The sequence below is a fragment of the Hypanus sabinus genome, chromosome 5, assembly GCF_030144855.1.
Source record: "Hypanus sabinus isolate sHypSab1 chromosome 5, sHypSab1.hap1, whole genome shotgun sequence".
NCBI classification, from domain to species: Eukaryota; Metazoa; Chordata; class Chondrichthyes; order Myliobatiformes; family Dasyatidae; genus Hypanus; species Hypanus sabinus.
The window spans coordinates 60,740,129-60,761,701 of NC_082710.1; the positions used below are offsets into that span (position 1 = coordinate 60,740,129).

At 38.9% G+C, this 21,573-nt stretch overlaps 1 protein-coding gene across 1 annotated transcript in view; it reads right to left on the bottom strand.

The window, feature by feature from the left end:
• Positions 1-21,573, bottom strand: part of mtap (methylthioadenosine phosphorylase) — a 198,515-nt gene that overhangs the window by 47,800 nt on the left and 129,142 nt on the right. The window contains exons 5-6 of the mRNA XM_059969996.1: positions 7,608-7,710; positions 4,452-4,691 (exon numbers count right to left, since the gene is read on the bottom strand). Coding sequence (XP_059825979.1) covers positions 4,452-4,691; positions 7,608-7,710 — 343 coding nt within the window. The remainder of the gene's footprint in view (positions 1-4,451; positions 4,692-7,607; positions 7,711-21,573) is intronic.

Here is a 21,573-nt window from a genome sequence, read left to right on the forward strand (position 1 = left end):
AAGTATACCAACCAGAGAAATTCATTATCAACATTTCAGCCTTAACTGAAACATCAGTGAGTTGCATACTTACAATGGCAGGACAGTGAAAGGCAACTTCAAGAAATGCAAAACATTAAACAGAGAAACCACTATAACTAAAGACCGTTCTGGAATAAGCTGATGACTATCACAAGTTCTGAATAACAATTCTAAACAGCAAAACTCCAATAATTTAGCATCCTTACGACTTTGCTGGACTAATTATCGCTCCAGACTATTGGATTTTACTTCATTTACAACACTAATGAACTTCTAATACACCTTCTTTCAAACATTACACAGTAGCATAATAAATTTTCTATGGAAGCAGGTAAGTTTAATAGTGGGAAATAGGGCCCAAGTTTGAAAGGAATGCAGTAAACGGGGCCTTGTTGAGTTTATAGAGATTGCAGGGAACAAAGCCCCCATGAGTTTAAAGGAAACGCAGAAACTGGGCCATAGGGAGCACGGAAAATAGAAACAGGCTTAACCAGATGCCAAACCAATGGTATTTCTGAAAAATCATACAATATCAGAGATTTCCAGTAATATAAAATATTAGCATTGTACAGCAACAATAAAGAAAATATCTTGATTAATAATAATTAATAAAACATCATCATTATTATGTGCTGTGTTGTATGACTTTGGCAATTATGGTCTCATGACCATGATTGTTCTTGACAAATTTCTCTACAGAAGTGCTTTGCCATTGCCTTCTTCTGGGCAGTGCCTTTACAAAATGCACGACTCCAGCCACTATCAATACTCTTCAGAGATTGTCTGCCTGGCATCAGTGGTTGCATAACCAGGACTTGTAATATGTACCAGCTACTTGTATGACCATCCGCCACCTGCTCTCATGGCTTCATATGGTCCTGATCAGGGGTCTAAGCAGGTGCTACATCTTGCTCAAGGGTGACCTGCAGGCTAGTGGAGGGAAAGAGTGCCTTAAACTTCCTTTGATAGAGATGTACCTCCACCACAACACTCAAATTAATAAATAATAAGTATTCCTGCAATAACATTCTAAAATTGGTAGTTCATTATAGTATTTCTACTGACACCACACAATTAGTATAATAATTCTTACATATTCTATCTGGAAGCTTCTGGTAAAGGCAAGTGTTCTCAGTGTTAATTTCTTGTTAGCCTCAATTGTTATAAATAAGCCCAGGGGATCATTAAAAAAAAGTAAATGTATATCCAGTTGTGCTCCAATCATAAATATACTGCTGATTCTTACAGGTTAGTATAATAGTAGAATGGGTAGTCATCAAATGGCTTAAACATCCCTCCAATTAATTTCTGGTTAGTTACGTAACTTCATCAAGCTGGTGTACACCAGGCAGGTCTTGATGAAAGCTAATTTCTTTACTGCAGTAAAATGCTCATCCTATTTTTAAACATCTTTTAAGTTATAAATTTCCTTAACCACACACACTGTGGATACTTCTAGCTGATGGAATCAATTGAACAATATAATCCACCAACGAAGTATTCAACAAGAAGTATTTACTGATTAATACATGATTCAGTTGCCAGACAGTTAAGCAATCTATAGTCCACATCTCGCAGGTATATTAGACTACACTTTAAGATGATTTGTTATTGTCTAAACAAGATACCTTACAAATACTGAAAAGTAACCACATATTCTATGATTTACAACTATACCCACAGATCCAAAGTCTTCAGCCAGATTTTGCAACTGTTCAATTAACTGATGATCCAATAAGGACACCACAGGTGCATTTTTGAGAGCCTATACAAAAAGGGAAGAATGAAGCATTCTGGAGCCCTGCTCTTCACCATTACTGTAAAATGCCCTTGTATGTAATGCAGGTAAGAACCAAAACAAGATTTGCTGTAATGACCTCAGTTGAAAAAAGGGACAAAGTAACACACACAAAATGCTGGAGGTCAAAATTTGCTGACAATATGTAGAATATTTTGAAACACAGAAAAGGGGTGGAACTTAGGAGGAATGATGGCGCCTAACAGTGACTCCTTTGCTTGCATCTTCAGAAACAGCTTTATTTCCACCTTTAATAGTTTGATTTTTCCCTTTCAGGGTTCTTTTGAAGACGCTGATCTGCAGTTACACTCAGGCTTCGGATCTTTGCGGGAATGGGACCCATTCTCGGGTTCCATGACTGGCCGCTATTCAGCATGCCAAGGGTTTGGCCTGAGAATCTGGATCGTGTTTGAAAGCCAAAGATCTCAGGGCTCTAGAGACGGGTGGATCGAGGGTTGGTGTCACGGCAGGAGACACGTGTGACATCTGGGAGGCCGGAAAATCTTTCGCTGTGGGCACAAAGACCCAAGGTCTTTGTGTTCTTTGGACACAGAGCTCAAAAAAAGCAACAAAACAGACTTGTAACATCATAAACCAGTAGGTTTTTGTTATGTTTCCCACTCACTGTGAAAATGGGGGACACCTCCCTCTCCCTTGCCATTGAGAAAGAGAGAGAACCTGTGGGTTGTCGAATTTCGAATGAAATGCAAAGCCGTTGGGTTTAACTTTGGTCGGTGTCTTTGCTATTGCTTAGCACACACTTGGGCTCTGTGATAGTACTGATGTGCGTTTTTTTTTGCTGGTGGGGGGAGAGCTGGGGGGGACTTTGGGGCTTTCACGTTTAACTGTTGTTCATTCTTTGGGGCACTTCTCTGTTTTCGTGGATGTTTGCAAAGAAAAAGCATTTCAGGATGTATATTATACAGTCAGTCCTCCTTATCCGCAAGGGATTGGTTCCGGGACCCCTCGCAGATACCAAAAAACGCGGATGCTCAAGTCCCTTATTCAACCTGTCTCAATGCTGTGGACCTTAGGACCCTGCAGAACCCCAGACCTTATTTAACCCGTCCCAGTGCAGTGGACATTAAGACCCTGCGGCGGAGCTCTGAATCCGCAGTGTTTCTGTTCACGAAAATAATCACGATCACGATTGAAAATAAAGTGGAAATAGTAAAGCGATCAGAAAGAGGTGAAACACCAGCAGTCATCAGAGAAGCGTTAGGCTACAGTCCATCAACGATCGGAACAATTTTAAAGTATAAAGTGAGAAAGGCCCTGCCCCAATGAAAGTAGTGGTTTAATTATTGGGTTTTGGGGTTTAGGTTTTTGATCCTCCCGGCACTGAAACATAAGTTCTTAAGTGTTTTATAATATGCACAGAAAGGTAAAATATATACTATACACTAAGACAAACGTTTGACTAACTGATGCTAAATAATACCGGATGTACCTGTTCTGACTTACTTAGTAAGAGAACTTCTGATTTTTTTCATCCCCGATCCACAATAACCCATGTACATCCTCCCATACACTTTAAATCATCCCTAGATTACTTATAATACAATGTAAATGCTATGAAAAATAGTTATTATACTGCATTGTTTAGGGAATAATGACAAGAAAAAAAAGTCTGCACATGCTTGAACAACAAGTGCTGGAAGAGCACTTCTGGGTTTTCGCGATTTGCGGTTGGTTAAATTTGCGCATGTGGAATTCGCAGATAAGGAGGGCCGACTGTATACATTTCTCTGACATTAAATTTGACCTTTGAACACTATTAGACCTGTGGTGTAAACATTAACACCTTCAATAAAGGAAGGACAAAAATAAATCAAAAATGAATTTAATTCCACATTCTAGATCATCTACAAATGTCACAACAAAATTGATACGGGCAGCATGGTAGCATAGTAGCTAGTATAATGTTTTACAATGCCAGTGACCAAGGTTCAGTTCTGCCACTATCTGTAAGGAATCAGTACATTCTCCCTGTGACCAGATGGGTTTCTTCCCAAATTCCAAAGACATAATTAATTTCCAAAGGACAAGTAAGGGCTAGTAAATTGTGAGCATTCTAGGGAAGCATGGCAACTCAAGGGCTACCTCCAGCACATACTTAGACCATGTTGGTCGTTGACACAAACAATGCATTTCACTGTATGTATCAATGTACACATGACAAATAAAGCTTACCTTTAAGATCTTTTATCTTTAACACTCCAGATTGCTATGGAGTGCAATGTACTTTAAGACAGCGTATTTAACAGGTATTTATAAACTTCTGGCTGTGTTTAGAAAGAACAATGCATATGGGACTCCATTTAGCATTCATCATCAAACAGGAGCAGCACTCATTTAGAAGATATCCCTTGACTTAAGACTGAAGAATGCAGAAGTCCTGCATTAGGACAGAATACTGAAACTTTAACAACAGCTTCAAGAGACATCTCATCTGCATAAAGTTCAGAAATGTAAAACGGTGAACTATTTCCAGAAATCATTCTATAACTGATATACATATTTTCTCTCCCACCTGTAAATCTGTTTGCAGTAAGGTTATTTTGCGCCACAACAGCATTGACTAATGTGCTTATTAATTGAAAATTTCAAGGAAACAGAACACAGTACTAACCGCCTCTTCATTTTCCTTCCAGCAGTCATAGTCAGTGGCCATGGCAATGCTAACATAACTAATGGCCGCTTCGTTAGCCAGCACAACTTCAGGAACTGTGGTCATGTTGATCACATCACCATGCCACTGACGGAACATTTGGCTCTCAGCTCGAGAGGAGAAACGGGGTCCTTCAATGGTAACCACTGTTCCCTTTGCATGGTGCTTAATACCCAGTTTTTTTACAACGTCTATCAACACCTTTAAATGGAAATAATAAAGAAATTAGAAATTCTAATAAAAACATAACATTTTTTAAGAGTTCAAAACACTTCCCAGAATATTATCAGCAATAGATACAAATGAATTTTACATGAGCACAGACAGGACTCTATTTTCAAATTTCCATTTTTTATTGAGGGTGCAAGCTTGAGAACAAGGTAGAAGTTGTTACACTGGGAAGATTCTTTTGGGAATTTAACTGTTTCTCTGATAAATCCAATGGACCTGGAGTTTGTCATGGGAATGCTGTGCAAAGGAAACAAGCTCAATCACTACAATGGCATCAGAAGATCTTCCTAGTCCCAGCATTCGAACTATCCTTTTGTGGAGTCTTCTGTAGATTAACAGCTGTGGCTTGGTCAATGTATGGCCAGATTGTTAGTTCACAGCTGGAACTATGTTTACACATGTTCCAGAGTTTTGTCATTAAGGGAAATAAGATGAAAAAGATCCTATAGCATTTAGTCAAAGAACAGTTGGCCAATATAAATTTTGCTTCGATCAGCACCATATTGCAGTTTGCACTAATCCACAAAATCCACATAGTAAATGCACAGTGTTGTTTTATTTAGATCATATGATGAATATTGGAAGTACCTATTTATTCCTACCTTCAAAACTGAGCCTTTAAGCTGTTGCAGGAATGTCCTTGAATGAGTAAGATTTCAAAATTGCTGGAGGGCATCAGTAAAATTTTTCACTTGAAATATTTTTGCATTGTAAACTATTGAAACTGCCAGTTGATGGAACACAATGGAAGCTTAGTGGACATTTGGGCAAATAACTCGTCACATCTACTAATGACATTTAAAATTGAGACAAAAATGAGATGAGGAAAAGTGAATTAAAATCAAATTATGTATAGAAACAGATAACACAGAAAGAAGCAAAAAATTTCAACAATTTATTATTGCACCACTGACTATGAGTTTAAATATTTCCTTTTTCATTATAGAGACCAAAAAGCATCAAAAGAACATGAATCCTTTTATTAAAAGGTTAAGTACCTATCTTTTATCTCACAAATCCAGCAATTATTTGAAATTCAGAAGGAAGTTGTTAGCAATCTGCTATTGTGGCAAATCTAGCGGAAGAGTGGTACAAATTAATGATTTACTCTTTCTGAGGGCAGTGCAGCTTGAAGGGCCTGAAAGGCCTATTCTGTGCTGTATATCAATAAGTAAGTAAAATACAAACTGCTGATTGCTTCAAGATTGCCATTTAGTTCCTACCTACTTTTCTTAACATGGTATGCACATGCATGTATGTGATTCAGTTCAAGCATGAGAGTGCTCTGTCTGATGAGGAAAAGGGAAATGCCTCACTAAGTATCATCAGCAAAACCAGATTGCGGTACTGTGGGTATAATGTTTAAATGCTGAAGAGGATAAGCAAGAAAAATGCTATTAAAGTAAAGATTTTTTAAATGGGAAAGCCAATGAGCTATCCAATACTTTTTTTTTCTGGATTATATTCTTTTATTGCAACAATTTTCCATCTGGTCACATTTTTGTTCATTATACTATATATTTAAAACCAAAAATAAGTGAATCTTTCCAGGACACTTTTGTGAAGCCAGTTCCATGTCAAGAAAGTGATAACACCCCATAATTTTTTTATAAACACTTGTTAAAGTAAAACACACAAGTTATGTTTATTGAACAGAGATATTTTAGACCAAGTAACAAATAATACACACAAAATGCTGGTGGAACGCAGCAGGCCAGGCAGCATCTATAGGAAGAAGTACAGTCGACATTTCGGGCTGAGACCCTTTGTCTATACAAGGCCTATATACATACAGGTTTGCTTAGACGACACCTTGAAGACTAGGTTCTGTTATGGGCACCACAATCTGTGCTGGAAATTACCCTTGGAGAAAGAGTACAGTGCATATTCATCAAGATTAAAATGCTTAAGTTATGAGGAGGGTTTGCATAGACAAGGTTTCAGTTCTCACTTAATGGAAAAATTGAAGAGGCCTCAAATGAAGGTGCTTGTGAGCAAAGGTAGTTTTTTTTAAAGGGAACAGCACATGGAGAGAAACTATTTTATCTGGTGTGGGAGTCCAGACTGGGGGGGTACAACATTATGATTAGATCTATGTTGCTTAGAGTTGCTATTAGGAATCATTTCATCTCACTTGAATATAGCTGGAATAGTCTTCCCCAAAAATATGTCAAGGGTGGGTTAATAGAAAATGCCACAACTGGGTTGCTAAGTTTTTGTTCGTAGGGGCATTAAGGAGCACAAAACCAAAGTGAGTGGTTGAGCTTTTGGCTTTATAGTACAGCTCTGGTGCACTTGGACAGTGAAATGATTTAATCCTGTTCCCATGTATCCCTATGTTTCTAAAACCAGTAAGTTAAATCTACCATTTTGTTTAAGAAACACCTAGGAAAATTATTACTTTGCATCAAATGCTCCTTTGCTTTTAACTATACATATCATTTTAAACGAGCCTGCAAATTTATTGTTTGTGACATTCAAGTGGCCAGCCTGAAGGAAGATAAGAATTGGCCATATTGGTGTCTGACTGGAGTAAATAAGGCCCAAAGTAGTTAAGAACAGCAAATTTCCTTCTTTTCCAGGATTCATTGTCACTTTGACTAAAACCAGCTATTTGTCCTTATTTTTAAAATATTAATACAAATTTTCAAAGTGGCATGATGAAATTTCAACCCAGATTCTTTGAATTGTTACACCGTGTTATTGTATCTAGATTGAATGTTTAAACAGGTTCTGCAAGGTCAGAGTTCCATTGAAGGAGCTACCAATAAAAATCTTGAGCCACCTTTCTATGACTGGAAATTGTGTGGAATAAAGATGATGTCGTGGGTAAATTGTAGCTATTTGCGATTCATATTAATGACTGTCTTATTGCATGACACTTACCTCTCTACTTCTCTTACAGAATGGGTCTGCCATTGAAATGTGACAAATTCCAGTGGGACTAGTTGGATTCCCATCATAAAATGTCTGATGCCTCTTTGCTGTTCTGCAATTGAATAAAAACATGTTTTATTAATTTATGCAGAAGGCATGCTATATTGATTAACATTTAATTGAACAAAATTATAATTGCTAGTTTTCAAGAAAAAGTTGTGAGAATACTCTGGGCAAAAAAAAATTGTTGCCTAGAAACTGATCAATGTTATTAAAAGAATGTTAGCTGGACAATTTGTAGAATAACATTTCCAAAGACCCACAAGTAATAAATTCAGTAGCAGACAAGACTGGTCCTGAGGTGCTACTGAATCATTCTTGGATGATACACAGCATTTCCTTCATCGCTTCTGTCAGTACTGAGAATGCAAAAGTCATACCTGTCCCAGAGAAGGGACACATGGCAGGGTAGAAAGGGTTAGAGTCTGGAATCAGGTCCAAACCAATATGGTTGATGGGTGATCAGAAGGAAGGGGGCCAGAAATCCTGAGAATAGTTGAGTTTGGATTAGCTGAATGATGAGAGGGTTGGGGGTGGTTGGGGGCATATTGAGCAAGGTTTGTCATCTTAATGGGAAAGGATAGGAGGAGAGGAAAATGTGTGGGACCCCATGGAAAGTAAGGTAAGTACTAATCTCACAAGGGAATCCAGACAGTGTTAGCTCCAGTGAAATCACATGGAAAGATGCTTCACATGTGCAGTTAAAGCCACCTCTGCATTAAATTACAGAATTGCACAGGATGCACAGAAAATCCAAAACAACAAAGGTAGACTTTGCACTACCTGTATGGAAAGCCTCAATTCACTTTAACATTTGCTTTAACAGTGGATTGTTCAGTACACAAAATCGTGACACGACACAGTTCAGTCTTTAGATACTTGTGGCTGTAAATAATTCTGTTTCCTCTTGTACTGAATTCCCGCAGTGGATATTAAGTAATCATTTTCCAGAATGTTATATCAGTTCATGGCCTCCAACTTTGGTTTCCCAACTATAATTTGACTCTTTACCCTCCTTGCTGAACTTGCCAGTATCTTGACCAACTTCTGTTTCAACATTAGTCATAATCTCCAGATAAAGTGTGATGATAATGGAACCTAACCATGCCTTATTTTTGCTGGATACATTCAAATATGTTTATTCCAGTCCTGTTTCGACTTTTTTCCTCAACCTCCTTTCCTATTAAAATTTGGAGCTGTTTCCTTCCTCACCCTGATCTGAGAAATTATTTGAACCTAGTTTCAAATTCCCACCCATCCTTTAATTTGATACGTGCTCCACCTCTTCCCTTTTCTTTCCCTCCCTAGACTTCGCCTACCATCTGTAAGAAAACTAATTCATTGTTGTTTATTTTAAAATTATCCACAACTACTAAGGCAATTCTTCCTGCCTTGCAATCCTTTCATCTGGTACATCCATCTCCAGCACAACTGCTCTAATAATACCATTTTCTGCACAACAGCTTTCAGAAAGCCCTTTTCCCATAGACAAGATGCTTAATATCATCTTACACAAGACCACTGTTCAGTACAATCAAATGCAGCTCTCACTCTTTCTTTATTCCATAATGTGATGAGGTCCTTCTGATCTCACCCATCACCACCACATTCTCTATGTCTCAGATTATTTAAAATCTATGGCTTCCAGTACAATTATCATCCACTCCTTTCCCTGATCCACCCTTTAAAACTATCAGGATACTAAAAGACTGCTCAAAAGTGGGGCTATTTCAGAACTTATAAGAAGAATTCAAGTAATTTGCTGGAAATGCTAACTGAATGTTAATAAAAAGGACGAATTTAAGGAAAATGACATTAGTAAAAAAATATACTGGAGGTACTAAAAGGGGTAGCCATGGAAATTGAGCATGGCAAATGTAAGGGAGAAAGGGAGATGGAGAGGGGGAGAGGGAAAGGCCAAGGGAGAACAAAGAAAGTCCATACGGATTTGTGAAAGGAAAACTATTTTTAACAAGCTTATTTAAGTTTTTTTTTAGGACAAACTGATAGAATAGGTAAGTGAAAACTAGTGAATTTTCAGGAGTCCCCTAATAAACTTGGATACCTAGCATATCTCAGTGATGAAATGATAGAGAAGCTTGATAATGGTAATACACTTTTCCTTATCAATTTCATTTGGGCATTGTTAAGATACTTGTTACCAAACTGATCTAGTGATCTACTGGACTACTTGAGATGGCCAATGAGAGTCCATCATATTGCTATGCATCAGGGGGTCTAATAAGGACCCACAGAGATGTCAGACTTCCTTTCTGATGGATGTTAGTGAACAAGGATTTTTACAATAATCGAGAGATTTTGTGATCAACGTCAATACTAGCTTTACAATTTGGATAAATTTAATTTCCCAGTTGTGCTATAAATTTACGTATCTCTAGGTCTTAGGTTTACTATTCTAGTTAAACAGAATTAGAGGCCTCAGCTATTTTGGAAAGATGTAGGTGGGAGCAGATTACCTAAACAGGCAGAAGTAAAGCCATGGAAGTATTTGAAAACAAAGATATGACATTTAAAATTGGGCACTGCTGCAAGTTAGGATATGGATGAACCTAATTTAGGGGAAACAAAACGTGAGACATAACAAGAGTTCTTGTGAACAAAATAGAAAAGATACTGATGAGGGTCTCAGCTGAGGCAAAGGTGAGTCATGTGGTCACACAATATTTAGGAAAATGCTAGCAAACTGTACATATATATGTCCGCATATATGCACAAACAGTGTCTACGGTCTATCAGAAGGCAGCGCACCCAAGATGGGACTAGGAGGAAGCAAGGTGTCCATAACTGAGATTGATGAAGGCTTGAGTTCATTTGGAAAATGAGATACCTAAAGCTGTAGCAGCGCTTTTTAAACCATTGTGGTGGCTCTGTGTGAATGAGTTGGTTGCTACTGGATGGCCTGGCCTGGTTCCCTTGGCTCTTCTGACCATACGATGTTAAATGCCCATATCAGACGCCTGCTGTTTTATTATTGCTGTTGTTTCTGCACTGTTTCCACAGCGCCCATGTTTTCTGAGGACCAGCTCTGTTCCCAGGTCAATGGTTGTATGTTACTAGTGCCAGTTACCGGTGCTGCCTCTTGACAAGCCAGTACCCAAGCACATCCTGAGCCGCTGAAGGGCCAATTAGTTTCAGCTCAAGCTCGTCTCTCTTCGGCTCTGCCAACCCGACGCTCGTCACCGATAAGAGGAGACCATCCTCAACTTGCACCCAGCACCATGTTTCTCCACCAGAGATCTGGATGAATTGATGCAGTATATCTCGTAATGGTAAACACCATTAAGATGGGCCAGTGATGGAGATTGTTCTGGGTAGAGTTAAGATTGCTTCATGCTGTTGGAATTACATTTTTCCAAGTCTGTTGGGGTAAATAATCAGTTATCCTTTTTGTATTTGTCTTGTAGAAGATAATAAGACTTGGACAATTCAGGATCAACTCATCACTGAATATCCAACATCTGGGTATCCTTTATAGCCACAACTTTGTGACCAATTCAGTTCAATTTCTGGTCGGGATATTGATGATGGAATTCTTAGTATTAACTATCTTGCTTTCCTTTCAAGGCCATTTCTCTTGTTGAGAATAACTTTTCCCTGATACTTGATACTTAACAGCTCACACCTGAATTTCCTCCAAGTCCTGCAGTAAAAGAATGATATCAGAAGCTAGAACCCTTTTGTTCAATATTTTTCCATCTCTTTTAGTAGGACACGTGGCTCACTGCAGTTCCAGTAATACTGTCCCATTTCAGAAAGGCGAACTCAGTACAATATGGCATTTTGCCATTGTTGCACTCTGCATATTTTGGACAGAAACAGGTGTTTACTCTGGCTCGTATCTGGTTAATCATTTGTAACTGGCGTGGGTTGTTGCTTGTATTATGTAGTAGTGACTACAATAACAAATGTATTCAAAGTGTAAATTACACCGTATTACATCCAACATGTGAATCCAGAATAAATGGTGTGTTACAGCAGAATGTAGGCCCGAATATTCTAGTGTACCCAAAAGATGACCTACTGCAGAGAGACACCAATGAGTCTGATTGCCTGTTCTGAGACTGCTTTTCAAGACAAGAAATTATGGTTTAGTAGAATATTTTATCATGCTTTGGAAGGTAGGAATGGTGTCAGTGCAAGGTTGCAACATATGGAGCCATTTTGTTGTGCTGGATTATAATAGGAGAGAGAACAAGTGTCTGTTTTGCGATGGTAGAATCAGTTGAGTCATTTAGGAAAGTTGGGCTCCAACCACTACTCACTCAGCTAATTTCTAAATATCCATTTAGAACTTTCTGCGCTGAACTGCATTCTTTGCTCTGCCACCAGAAAGTTCTATCAGCTGATTTTGTTTCTTTGCTGCCCACCTGCTAAGCATAGTTGACACAATGCCTCTACCATTCTACTCTTCTATTTGTCCGGCGTCCCAAATAGCATGTGGGATCTACAACTGCAAGACTAAGCAAGGTTTAGAAGGTGTTACTTTGTGGGCTTGTTGTGCATCTTAAGCCTCTCATGATGACCTCCGTCTTTGCCTTTCTGCAGTTTCACTGACACACAATGGTAGGGAAATAAAAGCCATTTTCCTTTGTACAGGGTCCTCCACTGTTTTGTTCCTCAGTATAAGTTTATCTTGTTCTTGGGCATTACGCATGTCAGACCAGCAGATGGTGAAAATGTTAATTTGGTGTGTTGAATATTTCCCTGAGAGCACAGGGAAGAGATACAGATTTTCATTCTGGTTAGGGCTTTAGGCAGGGGAATCTGTAACCACTTTACAGCCTGTTTTGTAGCTCTTTTCACACTGCTACGCTTTTTTCATTTTTGCTAGCTTTACATTTTTTCATTACAGGCCTGTCTTATCCTATATTTCTTTAGTCACTTATGCACACATATTCCTAACAGCCCTCAGCCAGGACCTTTCACCCATTAGTTCAAGCACTAAGTCATCCTTTCACTTTCTGTCTGAGTCTTTTCTCTCCTCTGCATTTGCCCTCATCTTTTCAAGACCCTATCCCTCTCCTCAACGAAGCTGTAGAATTTCCAATTTGCAGGCTTTCAAATTTTATCAATACTGGGATACATAACACTTTACAAGTTGTAGTTTCAGATTAATTCAACAGGCTGATGTGAAAAGAGTGGCTTAGAAGTGTCAAAAACACCCAAGGTGGAATTGTTATCTTAAACACAAGATACCTTCAAACTATAATAAAGAAAATAATTTGTCAACGGCAATATTCTATCTGATAAGCAAGGCCAGACATTCAATTCCAATTCCCATTAGAACATGTCAGTCCATGGCTTCCTCTTGATGAGGCCATCTCAGGGTGGAGCAGCAGTACCTTATATTCCATCTAGGTAGCCTCCAGCCTGATGACATGAATACTGATTTCTTCTTCCAGTAAAAAAATTTCCTTCTCCTCCCCTCTCTGGTCTCTTACCTCTTCTCACCTGCCTATCACTTCCCTGAGTCCCTTCCTCATTCCCTTTCTCCTACTGTCTACATTCCACTCCTATCAGATTCCTTCTCGTCCAACCCTTTATCTTTTCTACCTATCGAGCTTTACCTGTCACCTTTTAGGTACCCTCCTTCCTCTCCTTCCACTTCTTTATTCTGGTGTCTTCCCCCTTCCTTTCAGTCCCAAAGACAGTCTTGGCCTGAAATGTTGGCTGTTTATTTATTTCCATAGATGCTGCCCGACCATTTGAGTTCCTCAAGCATTTTGTGTGTGTTGCTTTAGATTTCCAGCATCTGCAGAATTTCTTGTCAATAGGTGGATAGCTAGTAAGGGGATTGTTAATGTTTGGATCTTCCAAAGGGCTTTCATTAATAATGACCCAAATCTGGTCCATCTTGCAGTTCATTTGAGACTTCACAAGTAAATGTGTATTTTCCTAAGCATTACCTGAGTGGACCTGTATAGACTTGCGTTAGGAGCTGTTTTTCATCGCACGGTTCATATTATTTTCTCATTGCAACTGTACAAAACAATGTAGCAGTGATACAGACAGATAAACGCATGATGATTCATATCTCCAGTACAGGACTTTCAGTGTACTTCATTTAGAATCACATAGCATGGATACAGGCCAACCAAATCTATGCCAGCCATCAATCACCCATTTGTTTGAATTCTATCATTTGTTTGCACATAGGAACAATATAATATGCTTTGTGTACTAAAGTGCCTATAGGGCATTATTGTTTCTGGTACTTTAATAAATACATTTCTCCAACAATCAACTATACACAACTCTTTTAGGCATACACAGAATTAATTTCTATACTATGCAAGGCACAGTCTGTTTAAAAACATATGTACAGTGCAATTAATTTTTGATGTTAAGATTACTATGAAACTGCAATAGTTCATAGCTGAAGTAACTAATAATATAAAATAATATTCATTGATATTTTTCCGATATACTTGGAGCTTAGAAATCAGCTTAGCCCAGACTTGTTTCCATCTGTAATCCAATTAGATGTTTCAAAATGAAAAGCTTGCCTCTGTTTCTTAGTTTTTATTTGAATACTAAAGAAAAGTGACAAGTTACAACACAGCCCCAATCCCACTTTTCACCATTATCATCCTCTCTTCCCCCCAGCTCAGTGCAACATTTCTCTCCAAGTTTTATCATACCATTTCTTTTCAGCACTGTCTCAACAATCCAGTTCAACCTCCATCTTAAATTCAGTCTGCAGCCCGGGGTTGTACCAACTTAGGTTTTCAGATTATACCTGCTTTTACACTTTGCTTGGACTGATTATGATAGGATAGTATAATTGTTTGTTTTTTTATTATTCCATCCTATCCCCAACCGAATGAAGTCATTATCCACAGCACTCGATGAGATATCATTCCTGAACCGCATAACCTAAAAGTGAGCTGCAATATGCACTGGGGAAGACTACTGAGTAGTAAACATACTCCCTCTTAAATTGGAAAATAAGTTGACTTCTGTTGGTGTTGAACCAAGCCAGGACCAATAGCAGTAATGAAAGACTTTAATTTTGCAATTATTTTGCAGAAGCCTTTAATTTCTTTGAAATAAGACTGTATCAATTGTGAATGTTTCATCCTTTTCACTGGTGAACACATCAATCTGATATTTTTAACAAATGCAAACCAATTGGGAAACTTGTTTAATATTGCAACAAGAGCTTCATTAGAGGTTAATATGACCAACTCATTAAAAAAATTCTTTAAAAAGTTAAAAGTACTAAGAAGATGAAGTGCTTGTATCACACCATTTACATTCCTTTTCAGACTTTCCAAAATGTTTTACAGTCAACAAAATGAAATATTTCTTCAGCATATTCAACAAAGCAACTAGCTCTCACATATCGCAAATAGTATGGACCAACTGCTTTGAAGAGATATAGATATTTTATTGATACCAAGAATTACAGTGTCACAATAGCATTAGCGTACAAGCACACAGGATATACAAATATTAGAAGAGAAGTAAGAAAGAATAAAAGTAAGTTACTTTAAAAATCAGCTGTACAAGATATGCAAGTCAAAGATGACAGACAAGATCACTTTCCCAGCTCATTATAAAGCCTGATGGCCCAGGGTAAGAATGAGGAACAGTACAGTTGTCTTAGTCTATTACTGAAAGAAGTGTTTTGAGAAGTAAGCATCGGTCTGAACATCAAGAACAACTCCTCCCTGGAATGTCAGTCACCCTGAGCCAATAGGCTGGTCCTGGACTAATTTCCACTTGGCATAATTTACTTATTATTATTTAATTATTTATGTTTTTTTATATTGCTATATTTCTACACTATTCTTGGTTGGTGCAACTGTAACAAATGTCCTCCCTGGAATTGTCCTCCCTAAAAAACTGGTGCAACTATAACAAAACCCAATTTTCCTTGGGATCAATAAAGTATGTCTGTCTGTCTATCTGTAATAACGCCTTTCTATTGTTTGAAAATGTGCCACAAACTTCCATCATATCCAGAGGAGAGATGGGGATTCAAGTTAACATTTCAGTTGAAAGACTGCTGTTGTAACAGAACAGCACATTCCTAGTACTTGTGTATTATGCATAATTTTCTTTGGAGGTTCTAACTGCAAAGATTTTCCTTTTAGCTTTCATTAAGCAAGAGTAATTTTGGGAGTTGATTCAGCTACAAACTAACTTATGCAGATTGCCATTTTGCTTACACTGATCCAACCACCTCTAGAAGTTATTGTCCACTGGGGAACATTGATCATACCATGGGCATCTTGTTTTACCAATCTAGACCTGTATGCCGTGATACATGAGGTGCTAGATGTCAGGAACCTAACATAAATTATCAGTGGGAAGAAATACATGAAAAAACTGCTGACGCTAGATACATTAAACAGGTCACACAACAGAAATTATGACGTCTTCAACCTTAATTCTGTTTTGCTTTCCACAGATATTGCACTGAATGTTTCTAGTAGTTTCTATTTTTAGATTGGGTTGAAATTATTAGGATGAATGATTCCAGGAATGACGTCCCAGCATTTGGCATGAATCATTCAATGACCTCTTGTGCATTTGAAGTGTGCAAAGGTTGTAGTGTTTCATAAACTGGCACAATACTAACATCACAATCAATGCACCCAGCCATTCAGCCACAGCAGTCACTTCACACACATGTATGCAAACACTTTCACTAACCCTCCTCCCTCATAAGAAAGTGCTTATAACCGTCAAATGAAGCAACGGACCAAATAAAGCCATGACTCTGCCCAGTCTGCTTAATGGCTTCTATTGGCACAATGTCTTTGATCATGGATAGTTTTCAGAATATTGAGGATGACAGTATGCTCACATTTAATCTGGACGTCCCATCTCTTTCTCAATTGCCCCTATTCCAGCAATCACTTCTCCTTGAGAGCATTTAGATCACGGGACAATAATACATAGGAGAACTAGGCCATTCGGTCCATCAAGTCTGCTCTGCCATTCTATCATATCTGATGTATTTTCCCACCCAAACCACATTATCCTGCCTTTGCCCTGTAACCTTTGAGCCCCTACTAATGAAGAACCAATCAAGCTCCACTTTATCTCCACAGATTCACCACCCTCGGGCTAAAGAAATTCCTTTTCATCTCTGTTCTATTCTGAGATTCTACTCTCTGGTCCTACCCCCCCCCCCCCCCCTCCTTTTACAGGAAACATCCTCTCCACATCAACTTTATCTAGGCTTTTCAATATTCGATAGGTTTCTTCTAAATCCAGCAAGTACAGGCCCAGAGCCATCAAGTGCTTCTCACACATTAACCCTTTCAATCTGGCATCATTCTTACCCTCTCCAGTCTCAACTTCCTTACCCTCTCCAATGGCAACACATCCTTTCTTAGATCAGGGACTCAATACTGTTCACAATTCTCTATGTTCGGTCTGACTAGTGCCTTATAAACTCCCAGTATTACAGTCTTGGTTTTGCATATCAGTCCTCTTGAAATGAATGCTAACAGTGCATTTGCCTTCCTTACCACCAACTCATACTGCAAATTAATCTTCAGGATGTCCTGCACAAGGAGTCCCAAGTCCCTTTGCACCTCTGTTTTTTAAATTTTCTCCTGTATAGAAAATAGTCTATGATTTATTCCTTCTACCAAAATGCATGATCCCTGCACTTCCCTGCACTGTTATTCCATCTCACTCTTTGTTGCCCATTCTCCTAATCTGTCAAAGTCCTTCTGCAGACTTCCTGCTTCCTCAACATTAACTGCTCCTCCACCTATCTTTGTATCATTTGTAAACTTGCTCACAAAGCCATTAATTCTGTCATCTAAATCATTGACATATAACGTGAAAAGAAGTGGTCCCAATACTGATGCCTGTGAAGCACCAAGTTACCAGAAGCCAACCAGAAAAGGACCCTTTATTACCACTCTTTCCCTCCTGCCAGTCAGACAGTCTTCTATCCATGTTAGTATATTTCCTTTTATCTTGTATACTAGCCTCATGTGTGACACCTTGTCAAAAAGCTTTCTGAAAATCCAAGCAAACAACATGGGTGGCGATGGAGCTGAGCTCCACCAAAGAATTATCTATCTCTGCACTTCTTGGCTCTGCACTCCCTAGTAGTCTGCCCAGATCAATAGCTAATTTTCTTGTTAGACACACTTTGCGTATATGGGCTCAGATCAGGAAATGCTATGGTTTCCAGGGGTTTTCCGTTTCCAGCCCTATTGCTCATAATCACCTTTTTTTACCTACTACATACGATTCAGCATTCCAGGTTTGGTATAGGAAGGGCATTAGACATTTTGAAGATCTTTTCATTGATAATCGCTTCGCTTCTTTTCAGCAGCTCTCTGTTAAGTTCAATCTGCCCAATGCTTATTTTTTCAGATATCTCCAAATCCGACACTTTATTGCTCCTTTAATTCCTAACTTCCCTGAAATGCCTGCGAAAAATGCTATGGACCTATTTCTTTCCATGAATCCACTAGGTAAAGGCTTAATATCAATCATCCGAGATAAACTAGCGGCCTTACGATGGGCCCCCATGGATAAAATCAAAATGGCCTGGGAGCAGGATTTAAATATCTCCTTATCTGAGGAGAGCTGGGATTCAGTTCTCAAATCGGTTAACTCAACCTCTCTTTGTGCTCGCCACTGCCTTTTACAGTTTAAGATTGTTCATAGAGCCCATATGTCTAAATCTAAACTATCTCGATTCTACCCTAGCGTTAGTCCGCTCTGTGATAAATGCAAGAGGGGCGTGGCCTCTCTCATCCATATGTACTGGTTCTGTCCTAGCTTGGAGAAATTCTGGAAAGATGTCTTCACTACGTTATCGTGTATTCTGAATCAGCACCTAGAACCAAACCCCTTAATTGCTCTGTTCGGTTTTTGGGGCGAGACAGATTTATGTCTGGGTCCGACCAAATGCCGAATACTATCCTTTGCCTCTCTTCTGGCTAGACGCTTGATCCTCCTCAGATGGAGAGATGCTGCCCCGCCCACTCATGCTCAATGGCTTAACAACATCATGGCTTGTTTGGACCTCGAAATAATTCATTATTCAGTTCTCAATTCGGATCTAAATTTCCATAAGGTCTGGGGACCTTTTATCGAGTACTTTCATAACCTTCCTCTTGACTAGGGTTTTATTTTTCTTTTCGGTCCCTTGCTTTCAGCTCCTTTTTTTTCTGGTAGAAGTCATTATTATCCTCTGTTGCTGAGTGTATTCACAGTCTGGGAGCTTGGCTGTCCTGACTTATACTCTCTATATTGTGTTGTGGTTGGTCTGGAGTTGCTGTTGTTTTTTCTTGTGTTGTGGGGCTTGGGGAGGACACTAAGCTTACTTGTCTTTAATTTAGGTGCTTTTTTTTTGCTAAATTCTCTTCCTTTGTAGCATATTGTAATTGTATGCTTAATTTTGCACTGTTTTAATGTTCCTCATTGGGATTTGGGGTTTTTAATTTGTAAAATGTTTTGAAAAACTAATAAATTTTTTTTTAAAAAAACAACATGTACTGACTCTCCTTTGTCTTTCCCACCTGTTATTTCCCCAAAGAATTTGAACAGATTTATCAGGCAACACTTCCCCTTAAGAAAACCATGCTAACTTCAGCCGAAAAATATCATGTGCCTCCAAGTACTCCAAAACCTCATCCCTAACAATGGATTCCATCATCTTCCCAATCACTAAAGTCAGACTAACTGGTCTATAACTTGCCTTCCTCCCTTCTTAAAGAATGGAGTGACACTTGCAATCTTCCAGTCCTCCAGAACAATAGCAGAATCTGGTGATTTTTGAACAATCACTATTAATGCCTCTACAAGCTCTTCAGCTAGCTCTTTTAGATCACCTTCTCCTTAGTAATAGCAACTACATTCACTTCTGCCTGCTGACACTCTTGAATTTCTGGCATACTGCTGATGTCTTCCACATTAAAGACTGATGCCAAATACCTATTGAGTTCATCTGCCATTTCTTTGTCCCCCATTAATATCTATCCAGTGGTCTGATATCCACTCTCACATCTCTTTTACTCTTTTTACTTTATATCTGAAAAAAACTTCTGTATCCTCTTTATAATATTGAGTAGCTTACCTTCATATTTCATCTTTTCTTGCCTTATGTTTCCTTGTTGCCTTCCATTGGTTTTAAAAGCTTCCCAAACCTCTACCTTCTCACTAATATTTGCTCTAAGTCCTCCCTTTTGCTTTGATGTTGTATTTGTTCCCTTGTCAGCCACAGTTGCCCTATTCTCCACTTACAAATACTTCTTTGGGATTAATGTATCCTTCACTTTCCAAATTGCTCCTAGAAACTCGAGACATTGCAGTTCGGCGACCATCCCTATGGTGTCCCTTTCCAATTAACTTTGGCCAGCTCCTCTCTCATGCCTCTGTAGTTTCCTTTGCTCCACTGTAAATCTGATATATCTGATTTTAGCTTCTCCTATTATACTATGATCACTGCCTCCTCTGAGTTTGTTTTACCCTAAGCTCCCAAATCAAATCTAGTTCATTAAACAACACCCAATCCAAAATTGCCTTTCCTTAGTAGGCTCAACCACAAGCTGCTCCAAAAAGCCATCTTGTAGGCATTCTACAAACTCCTTCTCTTGGGATCCAACACCAACCTGATTTTCCCAATCTATCTGCATATAGACTATCATAACATTGTCCATTCTATTTCTCATTGTAATTTGTACCCCACATCCTATCTACTGTTCAGAGGCCTCTATATAAACTGCCATCAGTGTCTTTTTACCCTCGCATTTTCTTAACTCTACCCACAAGGATTCTACATCTTCCAATCCTATGCCACCTCTTTCTAAGGATTTGATTCTTTTTTTTTATCAACAAAGCCATCCTGCCCCTCAGCCTACCTGCCTGTCCTTTCAATAGAATGTGTATCCTTGGATGTTACGCTCTGAATCATACTTTTCTTTCAAATATATTAACAGTGATGCCCATAACATGATACCTGCCAATTTCTAACGGTACTATGTACAAAATCATCTACCTTATTCTATATGCCACATGCTTTCAAATGTAACACCTTCAGTCCCTTTTTAATTTTGCCCCCATGTTACTGTATATTAAATTCTTATCCCTTTCTGGACTTCTTTGTCTTTTTTTATTTCTTCTGGAGACTTTCCTAACCTCTCCTGCACTCTCCTTCCCTTTTACTTTATCCTCACTTTTCAAAACTGTTGAACTTACAGCTTAGCTTAAAGACACATTTCAACCCATCCCACACTGCAACTTTGCCTCTATCATCTGCCTATCCTCAAACACTCTACACACTGCATACCAGCTGCCTTATCTCCAGTTCCCATCCCACTACAAAATTAGTTTAACCCCTTTCCAACAACTCTAGCAAACCTGTCTGCAAGGATATTTGTCAAGTTCAGGCGTAATCTGCCCTTCTTATACAGGTCATGCCTTCCTCAGAAGATATCCCAATGATCTAGAAATCTGAAATGCTGCCCCTTGCACCAATTCCTCAGCCATGCATTCATCTGTAAAATCATCTATGGGACAGGCTGCAATCCAGATTACTCCCACTGAGATCCTGCTTTTCAGTTTCTACCTATATCCCTATATTCTCTTCAGGATCTCATCCCGTTCACTATCTATGTCATCCCCTATCACTACTGAATTCCTCTTATTCCTCCCTTCCCTTCTGAGCCACATAGCCAGAATTAGTACCAGAGACCTGGTCGCTACAACATTCCACTGGTAGCTCATGACCCCCATCCCCCAAACAGTATCAAAAGTGGTATACTTATTGAAGGAAATGGCCACAGGGGTAGTCTGCATTGGCTGCCTATTCCCTTTCTCTCTCTTGACAGTCACCTAGCTACCTGCCTCCTGCAATTTGGGCTACTAATCTCTCCGCAGCTCTTATATATCACCTCCTCATTTTCCAGTA